Below are 24,252 nucleotides of genomic sequence, written 5' to 3' on the forward strand. Positions count from 1 at the left end.
AAAAATTTGTGAAACTATGTTAAATTTTATTGGAATAGTTATTAAAATTCATAAAACTATTGTGCTTAATGTTAATAATTTATTATTAGGTTAAAGCAAAAAACATTCCGATATTTTGTACCATGCATCTCAGATTTTCTCAAGAAGCTTCTCAATCTAGGATCGTTAAAAGAATCAACAAACATTAAGTAGAAGCACGTATACAGGGTGTTACAGAATAAGATCCTTAAGGGTGTTAATCCTTGATTTTAAGAAGAAAAGTTCAAATAAAGCTATGTCCCAAACTCCTTAACTTTTAACTATATAATATTAAAGTACCGCTAGTTGACGATAATTATAGTTGTTATCTGTAATGCTAAAATAATATACATATGTTTATAAAATAACTAAAAATTATTAATAGTTTGGAGAATGGTGTCCATGTTCTGGGATGTATTTTTATAGGTATTTGCTAGCAAACACAGTAGAAATTAAAGGTCTTATTTCACCAGAAATTCCTTTTATTATGACGACCGGTTTCGCGATTACAATATCATCGCATCATCAGGTCGAGGACTAAAAGTAAAAGACACAATTTACATAGATACTATGCTTATCAAAAATTGGTAGAATGCTGAATAAAATCGAATTTTAAAGCGTACTTACATTGTTAAAAACGAGATTTGTCAAAACAAAACAAAAGCACATATAGAACGGTACAGCTAAAATTAAGCAAGTAAATCTTATCGTAAGATAACAAATAATACACTTAGGTTTAAAACAATAACATCTAAAAAGCACCGTTACAACACAATAGACAAAACGATCTAAAAACTATGATAACCGCCATTCAAACTAATCTGACCAACAGAGTCATCTATATCTAGTTTTCATAATTAAGAAAGAACGTTACAAAGAAATCTATATTTTATATCCTATAACCGAATGGGTACTAGATAGCGGTACCCACAGTAACTTTAAAATATTTTAAAACTGTTAAACAGATGTCTCTACCAGTTTATATTAAGAAAACAACGGGGTTTATATTAAAATAAATTAACCGGAAAGGGAGGGAAGAGTTATTCAAATAAAATATTAATTAAATTAGTTTCAGGAATGTTAATCTGAATATTAAGAGATTTATCATATTCTTTTTTGAGAGATCTTTTAATCTCGAGTAATTCAAGATTATTTAGATTTATGTTGTCCTGAACTCTATGTAAGATCTTGTAATTATCTAGTAGATTCGATGGGTGACCGGTCTCCATAATATGCTTAGCAAATAAAGACTCAGGATTGTTTTGTCTAATGCATCGGTCATGTTCGCTAAACCGAGCTTTAAAACTACGCTTCGTTCTACCTACATAAAAATAACCACACTCACAATAAAGCTTATAAATTCCTTTACAAGATAACGGATCCGTTTTGTCTTTATTATTAATCAATAAGTTACCTAATGAATTGCTCGATTTAAAGGCAACCTTAACATTTAAAGAAGTTAGAACTCGTTGGATTTTATAAGAAACTGCTCCATTGTATGTAAGTGAAATGAACTTATTTACTGGCTGATTACTTAATATTGTTTGATGTGGTATGTAGACATTTTGGAACGCATTACGTAATAGAAATTTATTTTTTATTTTGTCTACTAAATTGGGAGAAAAATTATGAGTTTGGGCAATTTGTTTGATAATATTCAACTCTCTATCCCTGCTTTCAGTTGTTTGAGGAATCTGTAGTGCTCTATTTACATAACTATTTAAAGCTGCTGCTTTATGTGAAAAAGGATGGAATGACTCATTGTGTATGATTGTTCCAGTGTGGCTAGGTTTTCTATATATCTCAAAATCATGTTTATTATTTACGTTTTTAATAAGTAAGTCTAAAAAGGTTATGGTTTTATTGATTTCCACTTCTAATGTAAATTTTATTTTTGGATGAATGTTATTAATGAATGATAGAAAATCACTAAGATGTTGTTTATTGCCATTCCATAATAAAATGCAGTCATCTACATATCTATAATAATACAGTATATTAGATAGGTAGGGGTTGTTATTCAAAATATTATTACTTTCGAAGTGATTCATAAATGTATCAGCTAAGAGGGGGGATAATGGAGATCCCATGGCTAGGCCATCCTCTTGTATATAGGTTTCATTATCAAAATTAAAGAAATTTTGTTTTAAGCAAATTTCTAGGATATTTATTATTTCTTGTGTTTCGATATTGGTCAATGTAGAATTAAATAATTTGTTTTTAATAATATCCACTACCTCGAATATAGGAATGTTAGTAAAGAGATTTGTTACATCTAGAGAGATAAAAAAGGCATTTTCAGGGATAATGATATCTTTGATTTTGTCCACAAGTTGAATATTATTTTTTATAGTGTAGGGAAAGTGACAATCTATAGTAGTAATTAAGTGATTATTAAGCCATTTAGCTAATTTATATGTTGGAGAGTTAGTGTATGCTACCACCGGTCTTATGGGCATTGAAGCAGGTATATCTGATTTATGAACTTTAAGAAGGCCATAAAGTTTAGGAACATTTGTGTTGTTAGCTGAAAGAAAATATCTTAATTGAGGATTGATTAAATTTGTACAAAATTTTAAGGTGTCATTCACTTTTTTGATAAATGATGGTAATCTTGCACTCTGTTTTCGAAAATTATTTTCTTGGATAAATTGAGTCACTTTAGTGTCATAGTCATTTTTATTTAAGATAACAACACAGTTTCCTTTGTCAGCTTTTGTCAGGGTTAAGTTTGAATTTTGTAATTTATTTTTTATAGATTTAATTAGTGTAGAATTGAAATCACCTTCAGTTTTATTAGGTGCATTTTTAATTGACTTTAACTCAGTTCTTAAAATGTTACTACACTGGGCTCTAATTTGATTTATATTATCTGCTTCTATATTCTGTAGAACCGTTTCAGTTTCCACTGTTAACATTTCTAAATTTTGTAAGGCTTCTTTTTTATTATGGATGACCGGTCTGTATTTCAAACCCCTAGATAAAAGTGCTAATTCTTTATTATTAAAAGTTGTATTAGAAAAGTTAAGACAAGGTTTATGAAATTTATGTATAACATCAAATTGTTCTATCGAAGGTCTGTTGAAAGCAATCTGTTTTTCTTGTTTTAGTTTACTAAGTTTTCTTTGTAAAGATACAATTTTTGTGTTTTTTAAGTGTTGCATTTTACAAGAAATATTTCCTAAAATATTATTGAGTTCTTGAAAAGATAGCCCTGTTCTTAGTCTATCATAAATACATTTAAGTTGAATGTCTATATTATTAATGATAATATAACTTTTTCTAATCTCTTCTCTTATAAAATTACCTCTCAGTGTATTTAATAAGCGGCTGTTCCTGTTAGATAACCTTTGTTGGTTGAGCTTGATATGTATATACTTGGGGGTAAGTTTCCACTTCAGGCACTGGTTGTTGAAGTATATACTTGTATTCTTACATGTCTTTTTTACCATTAGCCTCTCGTAACGTCGAACACAATCTGCCAGACTCGCAGAATTAATAGTTTGGAGAATGGTGTCCATGTTCTGGGATGTATTTTTATAGGTATTTGCTAGCAAACACAGTAGAAATTAAAGGTCTTATTTCACCAGAAATTCCTTTTATTATGACGACCGGTTTCGCGATTACAATATCATCGCATCATCAGGTCGAGGACTAAAAGTAAAAGACACAATTTACATAGATACTATGCTTATCAAAAATTGGTAGAATGCTGAATAAAATCGAATTTTAAAGCGTACTTACATTGTTAAAAACGAGATTTGTCAAAACAAAACAAAAGCACATATAGAACGGTACAGCTAAAATTAAGCAAGTAAATCTTATCGTAAGATAACAAATAATACACTTAGGTTTAAAACAATAACATCTAAAAAGCACCGTTACAACACAATAGACAAAACGATCTAAAAACTATGATAACCGCCATTCAAACTAATCTGACCAACAGAGTCATCTATATCTAGTTTTCATAATTAAGAAAGAACGTTACAAAGAAATCTATATTTTATATCCTATAACCGAATGGGTACTAGATAGCGGTACCCACAGTAACTTTAAAATATTTTAAAACTGTTAAACAGATGTCTCTACCAGTTTATATTAAGAAAACAACGGGGTTTATATTAAAATAAATTAACCGGAAAGGGAGGGAAGAGTTATTCAAATAAAATATTAATTAAATTAGTTTCAGGAATGTTAATCTGAATATTAAGAGATTTATCATATTCTTTTTTGAGAGATCTTTTAATCTCGAGTAATTCAAGATTATTTAGATTTATGTTGTCCTGAACTCTATGTAAGATCTTGTAATTATCTAGTAGATTCGATGGGTGACCGGTCTCCATAATATGCTTAGCAAATAAAGACTCAGGATTGTTTTGTCTAATGCATCGGTCATGTTCGCTAAACCGAGCTTTAAAACTACGCTTCGTTCTACCTACATAAAAATAACCACACTCACAATAAAGCTTATAAATTCCTTTACAAGATAACGGATCCGTTTTGTCTTTATTATTAATCAATAAGTTACCTAATGAATTGCTCGATTTAAAGGCAACCTTAACATTTAAAGAAGTTAGAACTCGTTGGATTTTATAAGAAACTGCTCCATTGTATGTAAGTGAAATGAACTTATTTACTGGCTGATTACTTAATATTGTTTGATGTGGTATGTAGACATTTTGGAACGCATTACGTAATAGAAATTTATTTTTTATTTTGTCTACTAAATTGGGAGAAAAATTATGAGTTTGGGCAATTTGTTTGATAATATTCAACTCTCTATCCCTGCTTTCAGTTGTTTGAGGAATCTGTAGTGCTCTATTTACATAACTATTTAAAGCTGCTGCTTTATGTGAAAAAGGATGGAATGACTCATTGTGTATGATTGTTCCAGTGTGGCTAGGTTTTCTATATATCTCAAAATCATGTTTATTATTTACGTTTTTAATAAGTAAGTCTAAAAAGGTTATGGTTTTATTGATTTCCACTTCTAATGTAAATTTTATTTTTGGATGAATGTTATTAATGAATGATAGAAAATCACTAAGATGTTGTTTATTGCCATTCCATAATAAAATGCAGTCATCTACATATCTATAATAATACAGTATATTAGATAGGTAGGGGTTGTTATTCAAAATATTATTACTTTCGAAGTGATTCATAAATGTATCAGCTAAGAGGGGGGATAATGGAGATCCCATGGCTAGGCCATCCTCTTGTATATAGGTTTCATTATCAAAATTAAAGAAATTTTGTTTTAAGCAAATTTCTAGGATATTTATTATTTCTTGTGTTTCGATATTGGTCAATGTAGAATTAAATAATTTGTTTTTAATAATATCCACTACCTCGAATATAGGAATGTTAGTAAAGAGATTTGTTACATCTAGAGAGATAAAAAAGGCATTTTCAGGGATAATGATATCTTTGATTTTGTCCACAAGTTGAATATTATTTTTTATAGTGTAGGGAAAGTGACAATCTATAGTAGTAATTAAGTGATTATTAAGCCATTTAGCTAATTTATATGTTGGAGAGTTAGTGTATGCTACCACCGGTCTTATGGGCATTGAAGCAGGTATATCTGATTTATGAACTTTAAGAAGGCCATAAAGTTTAGGAACATTTGTGTTGTTAGCTGAAAGAAAATATCTTAATTGAGGATTGATTAAATTTGTACAAAATTTTAAGGTGTCATTCACTTTTTTGATAAATGATGGTAATCTTGCACTCTGTTTTCGAAAATTATTTTCTTGGATAAATTGAGTCACTTTAGTGTCATAGTCATTTTTATTTAAGATAACAACACAGTTTCCTTTGTCAGCTTTTGTCAGGGTTAAGTTTGAATTTTGTAATTTATTTTTTATAGATTTAATTAGTGTAGAATTGAAATCACCTTCAGTTTTATTAGGTGCATTTTTAATTGACTTTAACTCAGTTCTTAAAATGTTACTACACTGGGCTCTAATTTGATTTATATTATCTGCTTCTATATTCTGTAGAACCGTTTCAGTTTCCACTGTTAACATTTCTAAATTTTGTAAGGCTTCTTTTTTAATTTAATTTAATTTAATTTAATCAATCCTCAATTAAGATATTTTCTTTCAGCTAACAACACAAATGTTCCTAAACTTTATGGCCTTCTTAAAGTTCATAAATCAGATATACCTGCTTCAATGCCCATAAGACCGGTGGTAGCATACACTAACTCTCCAACATATAAATTAGCTAAATGGCTTAATAATCACTTAATTACTACTATAGATTGTCACTTTCCCTACACTATAAAAAATAATATTCAACTTGTGGACAAAATCAAAGATATCATTATCCCTGAAAATGCCTTTTTTATCTCTCTAGATGTAACAAATCTCTTTACTAACATTCCTATATTCGAGGTAGTGGATATTATTAAAAACAAATTATTTAATTCTACATTGACCAATATCGAAACACAAGAAATAATAAATATCCTAGAAATTTGCTTAAAACAAAATTTCTTTAATTTTGATAATGAAACCTATATACAAGAGGATGGCCTAGCCATGGGATCTCCATTATCCCCCCTCTTAGCTGATACATTTATGAATCACTTCGAAAGTAATAATATTTTGAATAACAACCCCTACCTATCTAATATACTGTATTATTATAGATATGTAGATGACTGCATTTTATTATGGAATGGCAATAAACAACATCTTAGTGATTTTCTATCATTCATTAATAACATTCATCCAAAAATAAAATTTACATTAGAAGTGGAAATCAATAAAACCATAACCTTTTTAGACTTACTTATTAAAAACGTAAATAATAAACATGATTTTGAGATATATAGAAAACCTAGCCACACTGGAACAATCATACACAATGAGTCATTCCATCCTTTTTCACATAAAGCAGCAGCTTTAAATAGTTATGTAAATAGAGCACTACAGATTCCTCAAACAACTGAAAGCAGGGATAGAGAGTTGAATATTATCAAACAAATTGCCCAAACTCATAATTTTTCTCCCAATTTAGTAGACAAAATAAAAAATAAATTTCTATTACGTAATGCGTTCCAAAATGTCTACATACCACATCAAACAATATTAAGTAATCAGCCAGTAAATAAGTTCATTTCACTTACATACAATGGAGCAGTTTCTTATAAAATCCAACGAGTTCTAACTTCTTTAAATGTTAAGGTTGCCTTTAAATCGAGCAATTCATTAGGTAACTTATTGATTAATAATAAAGACAAAACGGATCCGTTATCTTGTAAAGGAATTTATAAGCTTTATTGTGAGTGTGGTTATTTTTATGTAGGTAGAACGAAGCGTAGTTTTAAAGCTCGGTTTAGCGAACATGACCGATGCATTAGACAAAACAATCCTGAGTCTTTATTTGCTAAGCATATTATGGAGACCGGTCACCCATCGAATCTACTAGATAATTACAAGATCTTACATAGAGTTCAGGACAACATAAATCTAAATAATCTTGAATTACTCGAGATTAAAAGATCTCTCAAAAAAGAATATGATAAATCTCTTAATATTCAGATTAACATTCCTGAAACTAATTTAATTAATATTTTATTTGAATAACTCTTCCCTCCCTTTCCGGTTAATTTATTTTAATATAAACCCCGTTGTTTTCTTAATATAAACTGGTAGAGACATCTGTTTAACAGTTTTAAAATATTTTAAAGTTACTGTGGGTACCGCTATCTAGTACCCATTCGGTTATAGGATATAAAATATAGATTTCTTTGTAACGTTCTTTCTTAATTATGAAAACTAGATATAGATGACTCTGTTGGTCAGATTAGTTTGAATGGCGGTTATCATAGTTTTTAGATCGTTTTGTCTATTGTGTTGTAACGGTGCTTTTTAGATGTTATTGTTTTAAACCTAAGTGTATTATTTGTTATCTTACGATAAGATTTACTTGCTTAATTTTAGCTGTACCGTTCTATATGTGCTTTTGTTTTGTTTTGACAAATCTCGTTTTTAACAATGTAAGTACGCTTTAAAATTCGATTTTATTCAGCATTCTACCAATTTTTGATAAGCATAGTATCTATGTAAATTGTGTCTTTTACTTTTAGTCCTCGACCTGATGATGCGATGATATTGTAATCGCGAAACCGGTCGTCATAATAAAAGGAATTTCTGGTGAAATAAGACCTTTAATTTCTACTGTGTTTGCTAGCAAATACCTATAAAAATTATTAATTAAAATTACGAAAAAAATTACTAGAGCCCTTTAAGAGGATCAGAAAGGGACACATTAATGGGCCGTTAATGGACACCTGAACAGAATTGGAGTGTATAATGAAGACTTTAATTACCGATTGTGTGAAAAGGAACCAGAAACAGTCCGACATGTCAATGGCAACTGTGAGTCCTTGTGCCGCAAAAGATAACAAATATTTGGGAGACACATACTGGCTCCAAAAGTACTAGGTACCACAGCCGCAAAAGTTGTGTTGCCACCTAAAAAGTATCCTTAGACAGAAAAGATACTGCGTTATTTCCTCATTGACTAGATATCTATTCCTGCAGATGCTCGAAAAAGCAGTAGAAAATAAATTTTAGTCCTGGTGATAGTCGTGCATATTGTCCTAGCGCAATCTTGAGTATTGCGATTACCGATCTGTTAATAGTTTGTTTTATATTGATTATAGTAAACGCGGTATATAAGGATATCATATTTTATAATAAATCACTTAGATTAAATTTCAAGTAAACATACGAAAAGAAGAAACGGCGCCACAAAAATTACAGCTAACATCGTAAGCGGCAGCTCACAAATCTCGACAAAACATAAAGATAAACTCAGTGAAATAATAGAAATATATAGAGCCATTCCGTTATAATGAAAATACGAACATCCATAAACTGGAAACGAGAACGCACGGAAAAGAAGCGCCCTCCATGGAATCATGTATTACAGGCAGAAACGGCGGCTAATGATAGTTATTTATAAAGGTGCATGGGAATATGACGGCTGCGGCACATTAGCGCTATCTTTGCCTCTTTTCTTGCTCTTATTTCTTTGAGGAGGCGATCTGATCGACGCCATCAACCGAAGTTACGGAGAATGTCTTCATTGTGCGATATTTACGAGCGTTTTGATAAAGCCAGTGGATGGGACGGCATGCTGAGGCATAAATTGAATGGCATTTTTTTTGAAGGCTTGAGTGGGGGAAGGGAGTTAATGTTTAAGATTAACATTCTTAAAAAGTGCAAAATATCTTTTAATATAAGAATATGGCAATGATTCAATATGGCAATGATTCAACTTCGCTTTTTTTTTAACTTTTTTGTATGTACCACATTGAAGTCACTTATAAGCGAGTTCTATTCAGCAAATAGACGAACTCAAAAAAATTATATTTATTTTAAGATATATGTTATAAATTTGTAATTCTCTTTTATATCAAGAACACTCTTGATTTGTACTTGCATTGACTGTCGTTTAACTAATTCTAAGATAAACCATAAAAAATGTTTAACATGTCATAAAACGCGGTTTTTTGTACTAGTAAGAACTAAACACTATAGCTGAAAATAATAAATCAAACGTAAGTAGAACCCTAAATAAACTTAACTTAGCAACTTAAGCTACAATATGAGCAAAACAGTACAAAAATTATGAATATATTTAACATATCTACATTTTCATAACACTGCTCCTCTTTTAAGTTTAATCATCGCGCGATCAATCAAAACCTCCAGGGCTACCTGTGTCACGATGGGTTTGTTCTCACTGCAAATTTCTAACAAGTTTCAAACTATTTCCAAGCCATTCTTGATAAGCATGCGTAAAATTTTCAACTTTTGATCGATTTGAAACCGTATGTGCGAACATCAAACCCGGCTTGGATAGAGTTCAATTTAGAAGAAGAAAAACAAGAGAAATAACCTCACTTTATTATGCCAAAATGGGAAATAGGAAAATAAGTAAGACATAAACAAAAACAAATTTACAATACGACCTTAAAATAGGGTATATTATTAATAGAGTTTAAAATTGTGTAATTGTTTGCTACCGCAGGGCTTACTCTAAAATGGTCGAGAAATTCTATTCTATTAATTTGGGATACAGTTTCATCTAAATAGTTTTGATTTTTGGGCCTTATCCGTTCTTCAAGTAAATCTTCAAAAAGTCTTTGTCGGAATCGGAAAATTTGGGTCCGGCAAAGTTAAAGAGACGTCTAAAAACCAATTTTTTTTTATTTTTAGATAGAATGTTGAGTGTGGTCAAAATCCTTTTAAGTTACAGAATTTAGTTAGTTAAGGCTTTAAATTTAAATTAATAGCATATATAATGATCAAAGTGATGGCTAGTCGCAAATAGAGTGTAGCTAAGCCGGGTGTAATTGAAAATTATACGTAATTAGAATCTTTTATAATTTTTTAAAATTTTGCATTTTTTTTACATCATCCTCACTTTTTTATCAATAAAATGTTCAAACTCAACATTCTATGTAAAGATTTTCAAAAAAAAATCGGTCTTTAGACGTTCGTTAAACTTTACCGGACTCGAAAATTCTAATAATTTAGGTTCTTTTGAACTTTTGATTCAAAATCACTCATTTCCTTAATGTGTATTTTTAGACTATTCCAACAATTTAAAATACAATTTCAAAACAATTATTATCAAAACGGAAAAATAAAAACAAAAACTTATATAGAGGATATGTTAATATTCAGAAGATCGGCGTTGATTGGCTACACGAATTCTCTGACACTTTGCTTGAAATAAAACCGAACGCAACTCTGACTATCAGATGACGATCAGAAATTTGTGTAAGCACACCAAACTTTTAATTTGAAACCTATCAGAAAATTCTGTGCGAACGCATTTTACTCTACTGCGCATGTTTATTCGTCGAAAAGTTGCTTCTTACTGCTGTGAGAACAAACCTGATAAAGCGCTAGCCGCACGATGCTTACAATTTTCGTTTTATCGTCGGACGTCACTGGATCTAGTACAACACGTCGTTGATTCTCGTGACTATATAAAACAGACCTTCCCAATTCTTCTGGAGCTTTGTTGACTTGACTTTCATGCTCATTACATTATATAATGTATAATATAGGTTATATAACCAGACTCTATCCTCAGAATTAAAATCGGTAGAATTCGCCTTTATGTCATAACGTGATTCCATTCTGTTACTTTCTAGGTAGAGGAAGTAACAGGATGTGTGTGCCGGTAGATAATGGATCCCGTGCCTCTTCATGGATCATTTACAAATGCTCTTATAGGTTATCGACGTACTCCTCAAAGTTTTCCTTGTTGAGTCTCCCGGTAATAATGTCCATAGATAATATCACCAAAGACAATTTTTGCCGGGCTTTTTCCAGTAAATTTGCATATACAAAAATGATATGCCAATATAAATGGTTGTATACAAGTATCCCAGTTGGGTTGCTTAGTGTTTGTCATAATTTCCAAATTGAAGTTTCATAATTAGGATTTAATCTTTTAACATTTCTATCGGATTGCAGTTGTAGGAGGATTGTGCGGGTCTTATTAATTTCCAGCAACCGGCATACTTGGAATACTTTTGACTTATAGTCCCTTCCGTGGTCTAAATGTATCTCCCTGAACATCAAAATTCAAATTCAAAAAGCAGCTTTATTGTCCCAAACAGAGTTATTGACAAAGCCTAAATAAATCTCAGTCAGTAAAACTTAGAACTAATAGAGATCAGAACGCAAATAGAGTTACAATATTTTTTTTTCAAATCACATATACATATTTGGTAATCAGGACAAAACATCATTAGAAAACTCGTCTAATGTATAATATGCCTTAGTAACTAACAATCTTTTTAAATGGTTTTTAAATCTAATATAAGAGTTAAGTTTTCTTATAGGAAAAGGAAGGTAATTAAATTTTTTTTTATCCATGTAAATAAAACAACTTCTCACTTGCTTTGAATGTCGAATGGGCAACCGAAGGGTGTATGTAAGACGAATTAAACTGGATGGCGCCCACAATTTAAAAGGTAAGCATCTCTAGAATAATTCATGCCAACCCACTACCAATTAATGTTCTCCAGACTGATAAGCTGCCGTTAGCATATGTGCCACTTTATTAAAGACTTTCAACATGAGTCAATTGAAAATAAAAAAATAAATAAAAAAACAGAAATATAAACAAAAAAAGGGAAGCAGGATTATTTAGTAGACAAGCCGCTAAAAAACCGCTAATCAGCAGAAAGAACCAGAATGCTCGACTCAAATTTGCGAAAAAATATTTGCAATGGACAACTAACGACTGGAAAAAAGTTCTTTTACTGATGAAAGTAAATTTATTTGGATCCCATGGAATATCGTGGGTACATCGCCTAGAAGGCAAAAGATTTTTTTAAAAGTATACAAAGCCTACTGTAAAGCGTGGTGGTGGATGCTGCATAATATGGGGTTGCTTTTTTGGGTACGGTATACAACCATTACATGTTATTAAAGGTATTGTGGATCGATTTGTGTATTTAGATATTCTCAAAAATGTAATGCCACCATTTGCTGAGGATAATTATCCATTGTACTACCCACTATTAATTTTATTAGTTTAGAAATAAGTATTATGTTAAAATACTTATTAAAAAAAAATGATTTCTCTACTTTTGTCCTTAAAGTATTTTGTTAATTTAAATAAAATCTTTGGTTTTCGTTATATAGTATTTCTTTACCGAAATAAAATATTTAAAAATATTGTACCATAAAATCTATTTTTTTAAAAGTTACTTTACTTTTGTCCGATAGTGTGTATACTACATCACTAGCTTCCCTTTCCCTCTCTGACAAGCCATGATTGGTATAATTTTGTTTTAAAATAATGTCAGGTAATTAGAAAAATGACTTAATGGTGAAAGAAAATTGTTGTATAAAAATATATTAAATATCAAAGATTACCAATTAAATTACCAAGTTAACTAATTTTATGTCCGTCATTATAAAAAGATCTTATCTAAGTCTATCTTAGTCTAATAAGTATTTTATTTTGTTCTTTTAGACCTGTTGCTTATTATACAATACAAGCGGAAATCATTTTATTTTAAATTATTAGTGCGGCATTGCATTGCTTTGACTAAATAAATTAACTCCACCTAAATATGATAGTGAAGTGCACTTTGTGCGCCAAATAGCCTAACCATACATAAAACGTGCAGAGCAGATATCTAGAAGTAAGATATAACAAAGCAAGGTAACACATATCTGCCTCCGAATCATTTTTACAGAGGAAACTACTTCATTGCTTCCATTGGATCTAAATTTTATCAACTGTTCCCAAAAGAAAATTTTGCGGGTAACCTTTTTTTTTTCCTTTTAAAGAAATAAATGCGTCTCGACAATTGTAAAGTTGAAAAATATAAATATCTTGTACATACCGTCTCTTAGTATGCTAATTATGAAGTTGTTCTCAATAGCTTCGACTTGAAAGTTACATACAACATACAAAGATAAGACTAAAATATTTGCTAAATTGTATTACCTATACAAGGCATATACAGAACATTTACTTCTATCTATTTAGAAATTGATATGAAATGAAATATATGATATGATATAAAATAAAATAATGGTATAAAAATGTAAATACGTAATTTTTTCTTAATAATATACGTTACTTCTCTTGTTTGAGGGACCCATTTAGGTTATTAGGATTATTTTATTATAAATTTTGGCAGATAGCCTTTCTAGATTTTGTATACTTGCTTGCTTTGACTGTCAGTATTCTCTTAAAATTATTGGTCTCTATTGGCAACGGCAATATAGAAACTTTTAAGCACTTCTAAATTCTAATCAGTTTTGTTGTTTACCTTGCAAACAATTAAACAACCGTCAACGCAAGTCAGATGAAAGTTTTGACATTGTCGATAAAAAGAGTGTGTTCCTAACATGAAAATGTGTCGAGTAAATGCAATCCAGAAAAGAGTGTGTTTCCATATTACGTTACACTAATATAATTTATTCATAGGCAGTATGTAATTAAAAAAACGCATAAGTAAAAATATGATTATATTATTGATTACAATAAAATTTACTTATTGCCTGTAATATTTTTCATTATTTTGATAACGTATTGAACGCACAAAAAGGTGGATTTTTACTTATCAATATCTCAATTACAAAAAAGGTAATGCAGGTAATGATACTACTATTTGATATCAGTGGAAACTAATTAGATAATTAGATCTAAAAAAAATTAGTGGTATCGCAATGCAAACATATTTTTATCATAATTGAAATTTTTGTGTACGTATGAAGCAAAAGTAAAAAAAATAAAAATCCTAAATAAGTTTTTGTTTAATACAAATATAATAATAATGTATTATTTTTTTGCCAAATTGTGCAAATATATATATTAAGACATTACATGATGACACAGGTGCGGACACATCGCAAGACGCAAGATGTCTCGGGAGACGCGTGAAAGTTGAACGAATATTCCAGAATCATGGTCAGCCATAATTAGTAGCCGCGTTGCCGCTATGAGCCAGTTGACAGTTCAGTTCAGCTTGGAATATTGGCGCCATATTTAAATCGTAGTAAACAAATACCTTATAAATAAATATTTCTAGTAGTCGTAACTGATCATGTTTAATAGTGTAAGAGTGTAAATAAATCAGTTGACTAACGAAAAGTAAAAACGGAATTGAATAGAGTAAATACTGATACATGCAACAATGAGATTAAAATATTGTTTTATATTTAATTTACAAATATTTTTAAAAAATGCTGTAGAACTTACAAATGATGACGTGCAAAGGTTATAGTCTGCGGTTTTTTTATCATAAAAGGTGCTGTTCTCGGAGCCTTTAGGCGGTATCTTTGATGTTCTCGAAGCTCATTTTAGATTAACTAAATGTCCCTTTATTTTGACTTATATTATTGTGGTTAGGTATGTACAGTTTGGCGAGTATTTGTGTATGAATGCATGCTACTGCATCCGCAATTGCCATCCACGGTATATTTTATATTACGCAGTATAATGTGTATGTAAATATGCTCCCGATTCTGTAGGAGTGGCACACCCATCGAGTTGCCGTACTATCAATTTTTTTGGAAAAGCTTACAAAAAAGTACATACACAGACGCATTTTGCATGATTGGTACCTATCCGTTTAACAGAAATGTTTTCTCCGACACTTACTTTATTGTTGCGAAACACGAAGCAACATCAAATCGAAATAATGTTCTTAAACATAGTGACTGCCCAGAATGTGCCATACTCAACAATCAGTTTCTAGTGTACTAAGATAATAAGTGAATACAATATCCTTGTCAACATTTAAGCTGTTACTCAAGAAAAGGATAAACACTCTGAACTTAAAATACACTACCCCTTAAAAGTATTTGCCCACATATGACTGTTTTAAAGTTATAACTAAAAATAATAAAACCCACCAGTTATTCTTATGAAACGGTTTATTTATAACAAAATGAATATAAACAATACATTTTTCAATTAATTAAATTTAAGAAAATCAAATTTTGGATTCATCTAAGTGTATTCATCCGCCTCGATTTTTAATAACAGCTTCACAGAGCTTCGGTAGTCTTCTAATTAATTTGTCCAACGTTTCCTGAGGTATCTTGTGCCACTATTCTTGGATGATCCTCCACAAGTCTTCTTTTGATGTAAGGCATGATTTTCGCACTTGTCTATCCAGTTCATCCCACAGTAATTCGATAGGATTGAGGTCCGGTGATTGTGGGGGTCATACCATAACTTTCAGAAGATGTTGCCTTTGTAATTGACCTAAATATTGCTTGCACAATTTTGACGTGTGCTTGGGGTCATTGTCAAGATGAAGTTTTCCCCAATTATTCGAGTACCAGAAGAAAGTACATTGTCACTTAAAATTGTTTTGTAACCCTCTTTTCGAAGAATTCCCTCTCTTCTAATTAGATCGCCCACTGCAGATCCTCCGAAATAACCCTACACCATCACCGAACCACCACCGTGTTTAACTGAGGTCACCGTACAGTTCTCAGCGACCCTTTCATTGGCATAACGGTGAACAAAAATTCGCCTCTTCGTTCCAAAAACCTCGAATTTCGACTCGTCACTCTCGAGAACTTTCTTCCAGTCATCAATGGTCCATTCTTTGTGTGATTAAGCACAATCAAGTCTTTTCTTCTTATTAACATCCTTAAGTAGCGGTTTTGATACAGCTAAACGTCCTTTAAGACCACCATTATAAAGTCGCCGTTTTACTGTCGAAACACTGACCGCTTTCTTGCGCTCCTTGTTGATTTTTGCTCTGATTTTAGGGGCGGTAAGGCGTCTATTGCGTTTGCTTGTAATTATAATATTTAAATCCTCCTTTGAATTTGTTGCCTTTGACCTCCCCGATCGAGGTTTGTTGCTAATAGTCCCTTCTCTGGTGAATTTCCTAATATTATAATCGACAGTCCGCCTTGGAATTCCCAAATCCGTCGAAAATTGACGGTTAGTCTTTCCAGCGTTATGAGGTCCAATGATAATACCTTTTGTTTCTACCGATAACTCTTTTGTCTTCTTTGAAATTACTTACCAATGTTACACAAAATCAATTCTTGAAGACTAAACACCTTTAAATGTTTCAAATTTTATCGGAAACGAGCTGTAAACAGATTAGTTTATTAGAAGAAGTGCATATTTTCACTACATTGTTTGTTATTTGCAAGACTATTTTTAAATACTCAGTGTTTTTCAACGTACGTTCATAGGTATGCTGTTTAAGCATATATGCAATTTACAAAAGAGATACAATCTAAATATAGGTATAAAGATAAGATTTTTGTATCTAATTTAAAATATTAAAAAGAATACATTGTGGGCAAATACTTTTGAGCAATTAGATGTAGATTTAACCTAAGCTCAGAAACCAAACCAGAACTTCGCCAATCATTTCAAATTAATCCTGTTTTAAATACAGTTCATAAATATTCCAATACAGAACGCAAAACAATTGACTTGGCAATCTATTCTGATTTCATTGTTATTTTACAAAAAAGAATGAACTAAAAAAAGTGAATAGAACACAAAAGGCTATGGCGTTAAAATATACTTGTCATTATGATGAAAACGCTTAAAACAAATATCTAAAAAATTTACAAGACAAATTTTTAAAAAAGTATACTTGAGATACTTAGAACATTTCTTCTTAATTTTAACAAGATTATTATTGAAAGATCTAGCCAAGAGAAAAAGCCAGTCTTAAAAAAGCCAGTTCCCTGGTTGATATCTTAATTTTTAGTTGTTGCTCTTCTCAGGCTGGATTTGGTGCAGTAAGACTTTATGTTCTTCAATTTTTTCGGACATATAAATATTTTTTCTGGTAATTTATTATTATTTATTAACAAATAAGTAATATTTTTTTAATGACATACATATATTTTTCATAGGTTTTTTCCTATTAGACTTAGAAGTTGAAAAAAAAAGTGTAAAATATTATATTAGAAAGTGTCTTTAAGAAAGAAACTTTACACATAGCAACCGCAAATAAGTATTTTCTTGAAACTGAAATTGTCTTAAAATTATCCGATTCTTTAATGAAACGAAAGCTTAAAGCCACCACTGGAATAGGTCCTTTAAATGACGAGGTACAAATACTTTGAAAGAAAAATGATCCATGAACCATACCAAACCGTATCTTAAGGAACTGCCTTGGAGCTTGCGCCTCCCATCTTAACGCCTCCTGCCTACTCCCAGACAATATCCCCCGCTTCTTCATCCTGCGGGTGACACTCCTTCTCCTTTCCCGCCACTGGAGAATAAACATTCTTACTGATAAACCTGTATAACGGCTATTTTCAGCAGGTCAGAAGTGATGTGTAACTCTTTTGCTTAGGAAAATAATTAATTTGACTTTGTGTAATAAAGAGTGTTCTAAATTGTTGTTTTTTGTGATCGAAAAATCTTTTATGATTCTTGCTTAAAGTTCATTGGATGTGATGTGGGGTCAAATAAAACTCAAACTAAGTTAAAATCTATTGTCCATAAACATTCTATCAATTTCATTTTATTTAAACTATTAGTTGGTTCCATTTCTGTTTAAGAAGCAAAAAACATTTTTTATAAAAAAGGTTTTTTTGTGGTTCACTACATTTTTGTGTTTGTACATATAATGTTTTTGAATAAAAGGTTTTTACTTTTCATCGCCCTGAGGATGGGTTAATATAGAAAATATTAAAATTAAAAACCCAGAGTTTCATTTGATCCCACATCCAATTAACTTAGCATGAAGCATAAAATAATGTTTTATTCAGGATATCTTTTTTAATAATAAAAGGCTGAACAGTGGAAAAAATGAGTCCACTTGCTAAATTGAGCATATTTCTAAGTTTAGGAAAAAATGACTTAGCAATAATGCAGATCTAATTACAGATACCCTGTCTTAAATTCTGTAAAACTTTATAGAGAAAAAATTTAAAAAAAGCTTTTGTATGTAGACTTTAACGTAATTTTTTAGCCATAGAAAAATTTTAAAATGCATTAATTAAATATTAAGAAATAATGCAAAAAATATATACTTTTAAACCTTTTATCTGATAAGGCAATGACTTCTTAAGCCCTAAATATTTCGAAAACGGCTAAGTTTAACCAATTTTAACTAAAAAGTTTAAACGCCAAGATTTGTATCAGGTTATGGCAATTTTTTATACTAATTCTTTATTAGATTGGAAAATAAAACCAAATATCCGTTTATGCTGATGTTTCAAAATGAAGCTATTTTTATTTTCTCTAACTGTAGCAGGAAGTATTTTTGATTCACTTAATAAAAAATAACTTTTTTGTTGCAAAGTTGAATCTTTACCATCGCGACTAACCTTTGAGATGTTAAAAGGTGATAGAAATGGAAAAATTTCAAAAAATGTCTGCTTTACGAATAAACTCTATTAGGTATATATTTATTTAGGAAAATATTTATTTAGCAATCGAATATAACAATCTTTCAATAGTTGGTTGCATCATCATTTGGCAAAAATAATTATATCAACAGAAATTGTTTTGTAAATGCAAACACAGCTTTAGATAAATGGCTTGATACCAAATAAGGATTGTATAGTCTTTTATTTATTAAAAAATCGTCGAGCTGTCGAGTATCTTACTCGACACGGAACTACTTGACAGGGAACTGACATTGTCAAACTATTTGAGTTTGTTTTTCATTTCAATGAATGCAAGCGTGGGTTGAGTTTGCTATTTGTTTTAAGGATGTTATTTTAAATTCATTAAAATATTATTAAATATATTCATTTAAATTCATTCTTTTTTATAGAGTAATATTTTAATTGATTTGCAGCAACCAATTCCAGGTTTCTGGTAAGAAAATCTGATTTTATTTATTACTATTATGTTTTTGTATTGTCTTAAAAAATCAAGTCAGTTGATTTCAGTGAAGAAGTTTCACTTTTAAAGTATTTAATTTTTAACTTGATTATTATAAATACATATTACAAAATGTTTGGCCTCTCATTTTCTATTCGACAATTAAATTGATTACAATTTTCCTGAAAATTTCCTTGATGTAAGAGTATCTATATTTTAATTGGTGCTGAGAAACATAGTAATAAAATATTTTTTTAAGTTCCTTCAGTTCCCATTACATGCAAGAAAAACATGGAGAGCGATATGCAATGTAAATTTTATTAAGACTTTGAGCTATAGAATTTCTTCTGATCAGTTCTCTCCACAAATTTTAATAATGCTGATACTGCTGGCTTTACACTAGTGGTCGGATACTATCGATACTTAGTGTTATCGATATTTTTCGATATTCGCACAGTTATCATCGATAGTATCGATAGTACTATCGAAACTGGATAAATGCGGTAAATTTATGGTATTCTATGTTTTTATACATAATATCATAATTTTATAAGCTTAATGGTTCAAAACAAATAAAAAATAAGACTTATATTCAAAAACACATAATATATTTTTTGAAATAAATAAGAATAAATGCAAAAACCAGAAAAAACTTAAATTATTATTTTAAGTGTATCTAATGAAATAAAACACAAAATAAAATAAGGAAAAATTCTTAAAAGAAAATAAATGTCGCATTAGATTAGTTAAAAAAACAAACAAACAATAACTTATTTTATTTTTTAAAATTAGAACAGGTTTTTATTTTGTTGCAAAAAAATAAGCATGTCTAAATTTTTAGGTTTTAAACGGTTTCTTTTTTCACATAAAATCTCCCCTGCCGTAGAAAAAACTCGTTCCGATGGAACCGAGGTAGCTGAAACGCATCCATATTTTCTTACTACAGTTGGCAACCCTTCATAAGCCCCTTCATTTGTTTGCCAATAGCTCAGAGGATCTTTATCCATTGTTATATCAGGATGTTCCAAATATTGCCTTACGGTTATTATAGCATCAGTTCTTGGTGTAGAGCTTTCTTCTGGATTGAATCTGCATTCCAAGAAACTCAATACTCCCGATTTTTTTAATTCCTTTGACGTGTCTACATTTTCGACAAGGTCCACTGATTGAGACGTACCTGCAGTTTCTTCTTTTATTTTAGTTTCATTCTTCATTTGAACTAAAACATTGGTTAACTCATTGGTTAATATATTAACAGCATTTTTATAATAATTATCATCGAGTCTAAACGCTGCCCTTTTAAATCTAGGATCGAGAAGTGTTGCTAATCCTGTTAGCGTTGAGTTTCATAAGCGAGTAACCTTTTTATTAGCCCTGTTTGCAAATCTTTGACCTATTTATTATCACATTCGGTTTTGCAATTAACTGATTTTAGCTCATTATGAAGTCCATGGATTATCGGTATTACTAGTGAAATTGTAAAATATGTATCACAGTTTAACAGTTTAACGTTAACGTTAACAGTTTACACTTGATAACGGTTGGAGATACTTACCAACCGAAACGTCGTGTTACATTAAATAAATAAGACAATGCAAGTTCGACAAGATGTTTAGTGGCTACTTCTTAAATCACCTTAAGGATGGGTATATTTTGATCCTGTTGAATAGAACGCAATTTTTCATATGCTTTTGGGTTGTTTTTAAAATAATTTACAATACTTTTGCAATTTTTAATAATTAATTTAAACTCCTCATTAGAGTTAGAATTTATAGTATCTTGCACTAATAAATTTATAGTGTGGGCTATACACGGCATATGACGAATTTTTAGCAGACCACAAGCATTAACCATAGTACTAGCATTATCAGTTAGGATCGCAGACACTTTTCTATTAAGCATAAGCTACCAATCATCTATTATTGTTTTAATTTTTTCACTAAGATCAAGAGCTGTGTGACTTTCAGTTAAAAGAACGGTTTGTAAAACAGCAGATATTTAAGCTCATTACAAATTCGGACACAAAATGGCACCTAACAGTTAAAAACCCTTGGACATTAATAGAAGACCAACAGTCTAACAGTTAAAGCTACATATTTTACTTTTTCATCAGAAAGCATGCTTCTTAGTTTTTGTTGTGCTTGTTGATATAAACTAGGCATGAGGGTTTTACTTACGTATTTGGCACTTGGAATTTTGTATCTAGGATCTAATTCATTTATTAGCTGTTCAAATCCTTTATCTTCAACTACGGAAAATGGTTGGCTATCCATAGCTATAAACATAGCTAATTTCTCGTTCAGTTTTTTACACTTCGCACTGTCACACTCATAAATTTTCTTTTTTAAAACCAAAATATTGTTCAATTTTTTGTCTTTTTGCTTGCTCACCGTCACCATCAGAATGCTTCAAAATTTCACTCGCATGATTTCTTTTTATGTGGTCCATTAAATTAGATGTATTTCCGGAAGATTTATATTCTTTTAAACACAGTTTGCATTTAACAACGCCACTTCCACTGGAACTTTTCAAAAAATACTCCCAAACATATGATGACTTTCCCCTTTTACTCATTTTAAAATAAATTTAAGTCGGTCGCACTCCAAGAAAACCTTATCTTGTAGCAGTAAAAAAATAAGTGTTATAACCTCAACGAAAATAAAACAGAAATTACCGAATATTGGGGAATCCCCGCAGGACGCAGGATTGGATCAATATTTTTTAACTTGTTCATTGTTCCATAGATGGCAGCACCAACATTATTATTATTAACGAAAGATTAAGATTTTTTTTATAAATACTTAAAATAATATTAACTAAATATAAATGTAACAGTAATTTATTATTTTTATTTGAGTAATTGTTTTAATAAAATCTAAGCCACGCAAAACCATCAATATCGATAATTACGTCAAACTATCGGTAGTTGTCGATAGGAAGACTATATCGATAATATGGATAGTGCTATCGATAGTATCCGACCACTAGAAGTACAATACATTTTTATTTAAACATTTATTTTTTCTTTTTTTCACATGAATCATATTTAATAAATTGATTTATAAGGTTTGCACTGCCTATTTTTTTATTTTATTTCATGCTCGTATCATACCACTTCCTGTGTCCACTGAGACGAGACATAGATATAGAGACTAAGGGACCTGAGCATCCGGAATAGATTAGAATTAATGTTTTTCTTACAACTTGTGTTTTTTTAAGAGTTTCTTTTTATTTTATGTAAACATCTGTCCTTGAATTAAGTTTTTATTAATATTATAGTTCGAAGATATGTTGTTAGTATTATAAGAGACTAACAAATATATATAATATTATGTAAGTGATATATGTTTATACTAAAAAGTTGTTTTAATTTTCAAAGAGTTTATTTTGTTGTGTAGATGGATATATTGTTTCTTTAGATAATACTCTGCTATAGAATTTTTAATTAATTTTGAAAATCTGTTTAATTTTTCTTTAGGAAACTGATACATATTAAATAAGGATAATTCATCCTCTATTGAATCTATATGTAAATAAAATGAGGATATTATTAATCTAATGGGAATGCCTTTAGATGTACGATGAGAAAATAGCACAAAAATGTTGACAACCCTAATCTGTCTAAAATTAGGGTAGTTCAGTGTTAACGAACGAGTTATATAATGTCTGTTATAATAAATTATTGTATATTATATATATCATTTTAAGAATTTTTTTTCAGGAAAATTAAATAATAAATGTATTAAAGAAAAACATTGTTTTATTTTCATTTGTCCAATTGGTGATATGTCGTACACTATTATTAATTTAATGCAGTAAATTAACTCATTTAGATATGTAAAATAAAGCTGAAAAGTTTTATTTTTATTCAGATCAATATCTGATGCTAACACCTAATCAAAAATGCTGTTTTCCCTATGAGTAACCTTTTTGATTAGGCGTTTGCTTTATATACGATTAAATGATAAGATTGTCAGATTAAATAAAATTTGATTTCCCGCCTTAATTTGGCCACGTCTTTCTACCATTTTGATTGGTCCAATTAAGCACTTCTCTATATATTTGTGTTCTGTGCAAAAAAAATTTAAGTTGAATATTGTTGATTTATACGTATATTTTCATTTCTCCTTTTTAATAGAAAGTTTTTATGTGAATAAATTTCACATAAAAATGATTATTAGAATGCATTAATGAATAATATAGAAATTTCATATAATGTTATAATGTTAACAGTATTTCTGAAATTTAAATCAACAGAAGCAATGTTACAGTCATCACTGGATAATACCATTTGATTTGTTACTTAAAAGTATAAAGCGAAATTAATACGTAATTATTTAAATATACTTACTTATATAACTGTCATAATTTTTTTTATTTTGTAGCATCTCTCTCTTAACTAGCACATATAGGGTTAATACATTATTAACAATACGCAGCTACAACACAGACTCGGATTTTTTTTCACATTTTCTAACTTGTAATCCGGTTTTGTGTACAAAATACATTTCTCAAGAACAAGCAAAAGTGAGGGATTGACTTTGTTAAACATACGGTGGGTAAACTAGCAGTCTAAAATTCTGCTACGCATTTTTGTCAAATATTAAAAGATATTGACTCTATAAATTGTTGTAAAAGTGAGAAAAATTTGCTACGATTATATTTTTAAATATATTAAAATGTAGATCGTAGAATATAATAATATCCTGTAGTCCCATTTAATATCTATATAAAAAATGTTTTGCAATGTTATTAAACATTTAATTTGTACTTTTATATTGTTTTGAATATAGTTTTAGTCGCATTGTTATTTTTTTATATATTGTCTTAAGGTGTCATAATTCAAAATTGCTTTAAACAAATAAATTTGTTAGATTATCTATAATAGATTTAGAA

General features: G+C 30.0%; 1 protein-coding gene across 6 annotated transcripts; it reads right to left on the minus strand.

Annotated features, from left to right (window-relative positions):
• Nucleotides 1–282: 282 nt before the first annotated feature.
• LOC126738616 (uncharacterized) lies at nt 283–7,295 on the minus strand. Of its 6 annotated transcripts, none has more exons than XM_050444030.1 (3): nt 3,763–6,073; nt 646–3,672; nt 283–555 (listed from the first exon to the last, which is right to left on the minus strand). In XM_050444030.1, exon 2 carries the CDS (start codon nt 3,537–3,539, stop codon nt 1,059–1,061), a length of 2,481 nt encoding a protein of 826 aa, XP_050299987.1. In that variant the 5' UTR covers nt 3,540–3,672; nt 3,763–6,073; the 3' UTR covers nt 283–555; nt 646–1,058. The 6 variants fall into 5 exon arrangements, with proteins under 6 accessions (XP_050299989.1, XP_050299992.1, XP_050299987.1 ...); XM_050444032.1 differs by lacking the exon at nt 3,763–6,073 and adding an exon at nt 7,160–7,295; XM_050444035.1 differs by having other exon boundaries at nt 646–813; nt 3,932–6,073.
• Between the last annotated feature and the right edge of the window lie 16,957 nt (nt 7,296–24,252).

Source organism: Anthonomus grandis, chromosome 7 (assembly GCF_022605725.1).
Source record: "Anthonomus grandis grandis chromosome 7, icAntGran1.3, whole genome shotgun sequence".
NCBI classification, from domain to species: Eukaryota; Metazoa; Arthropoda; class Insecta; order Coleoptera; family Curculionidae; genus Anthonomus; species Anthonomus grandis.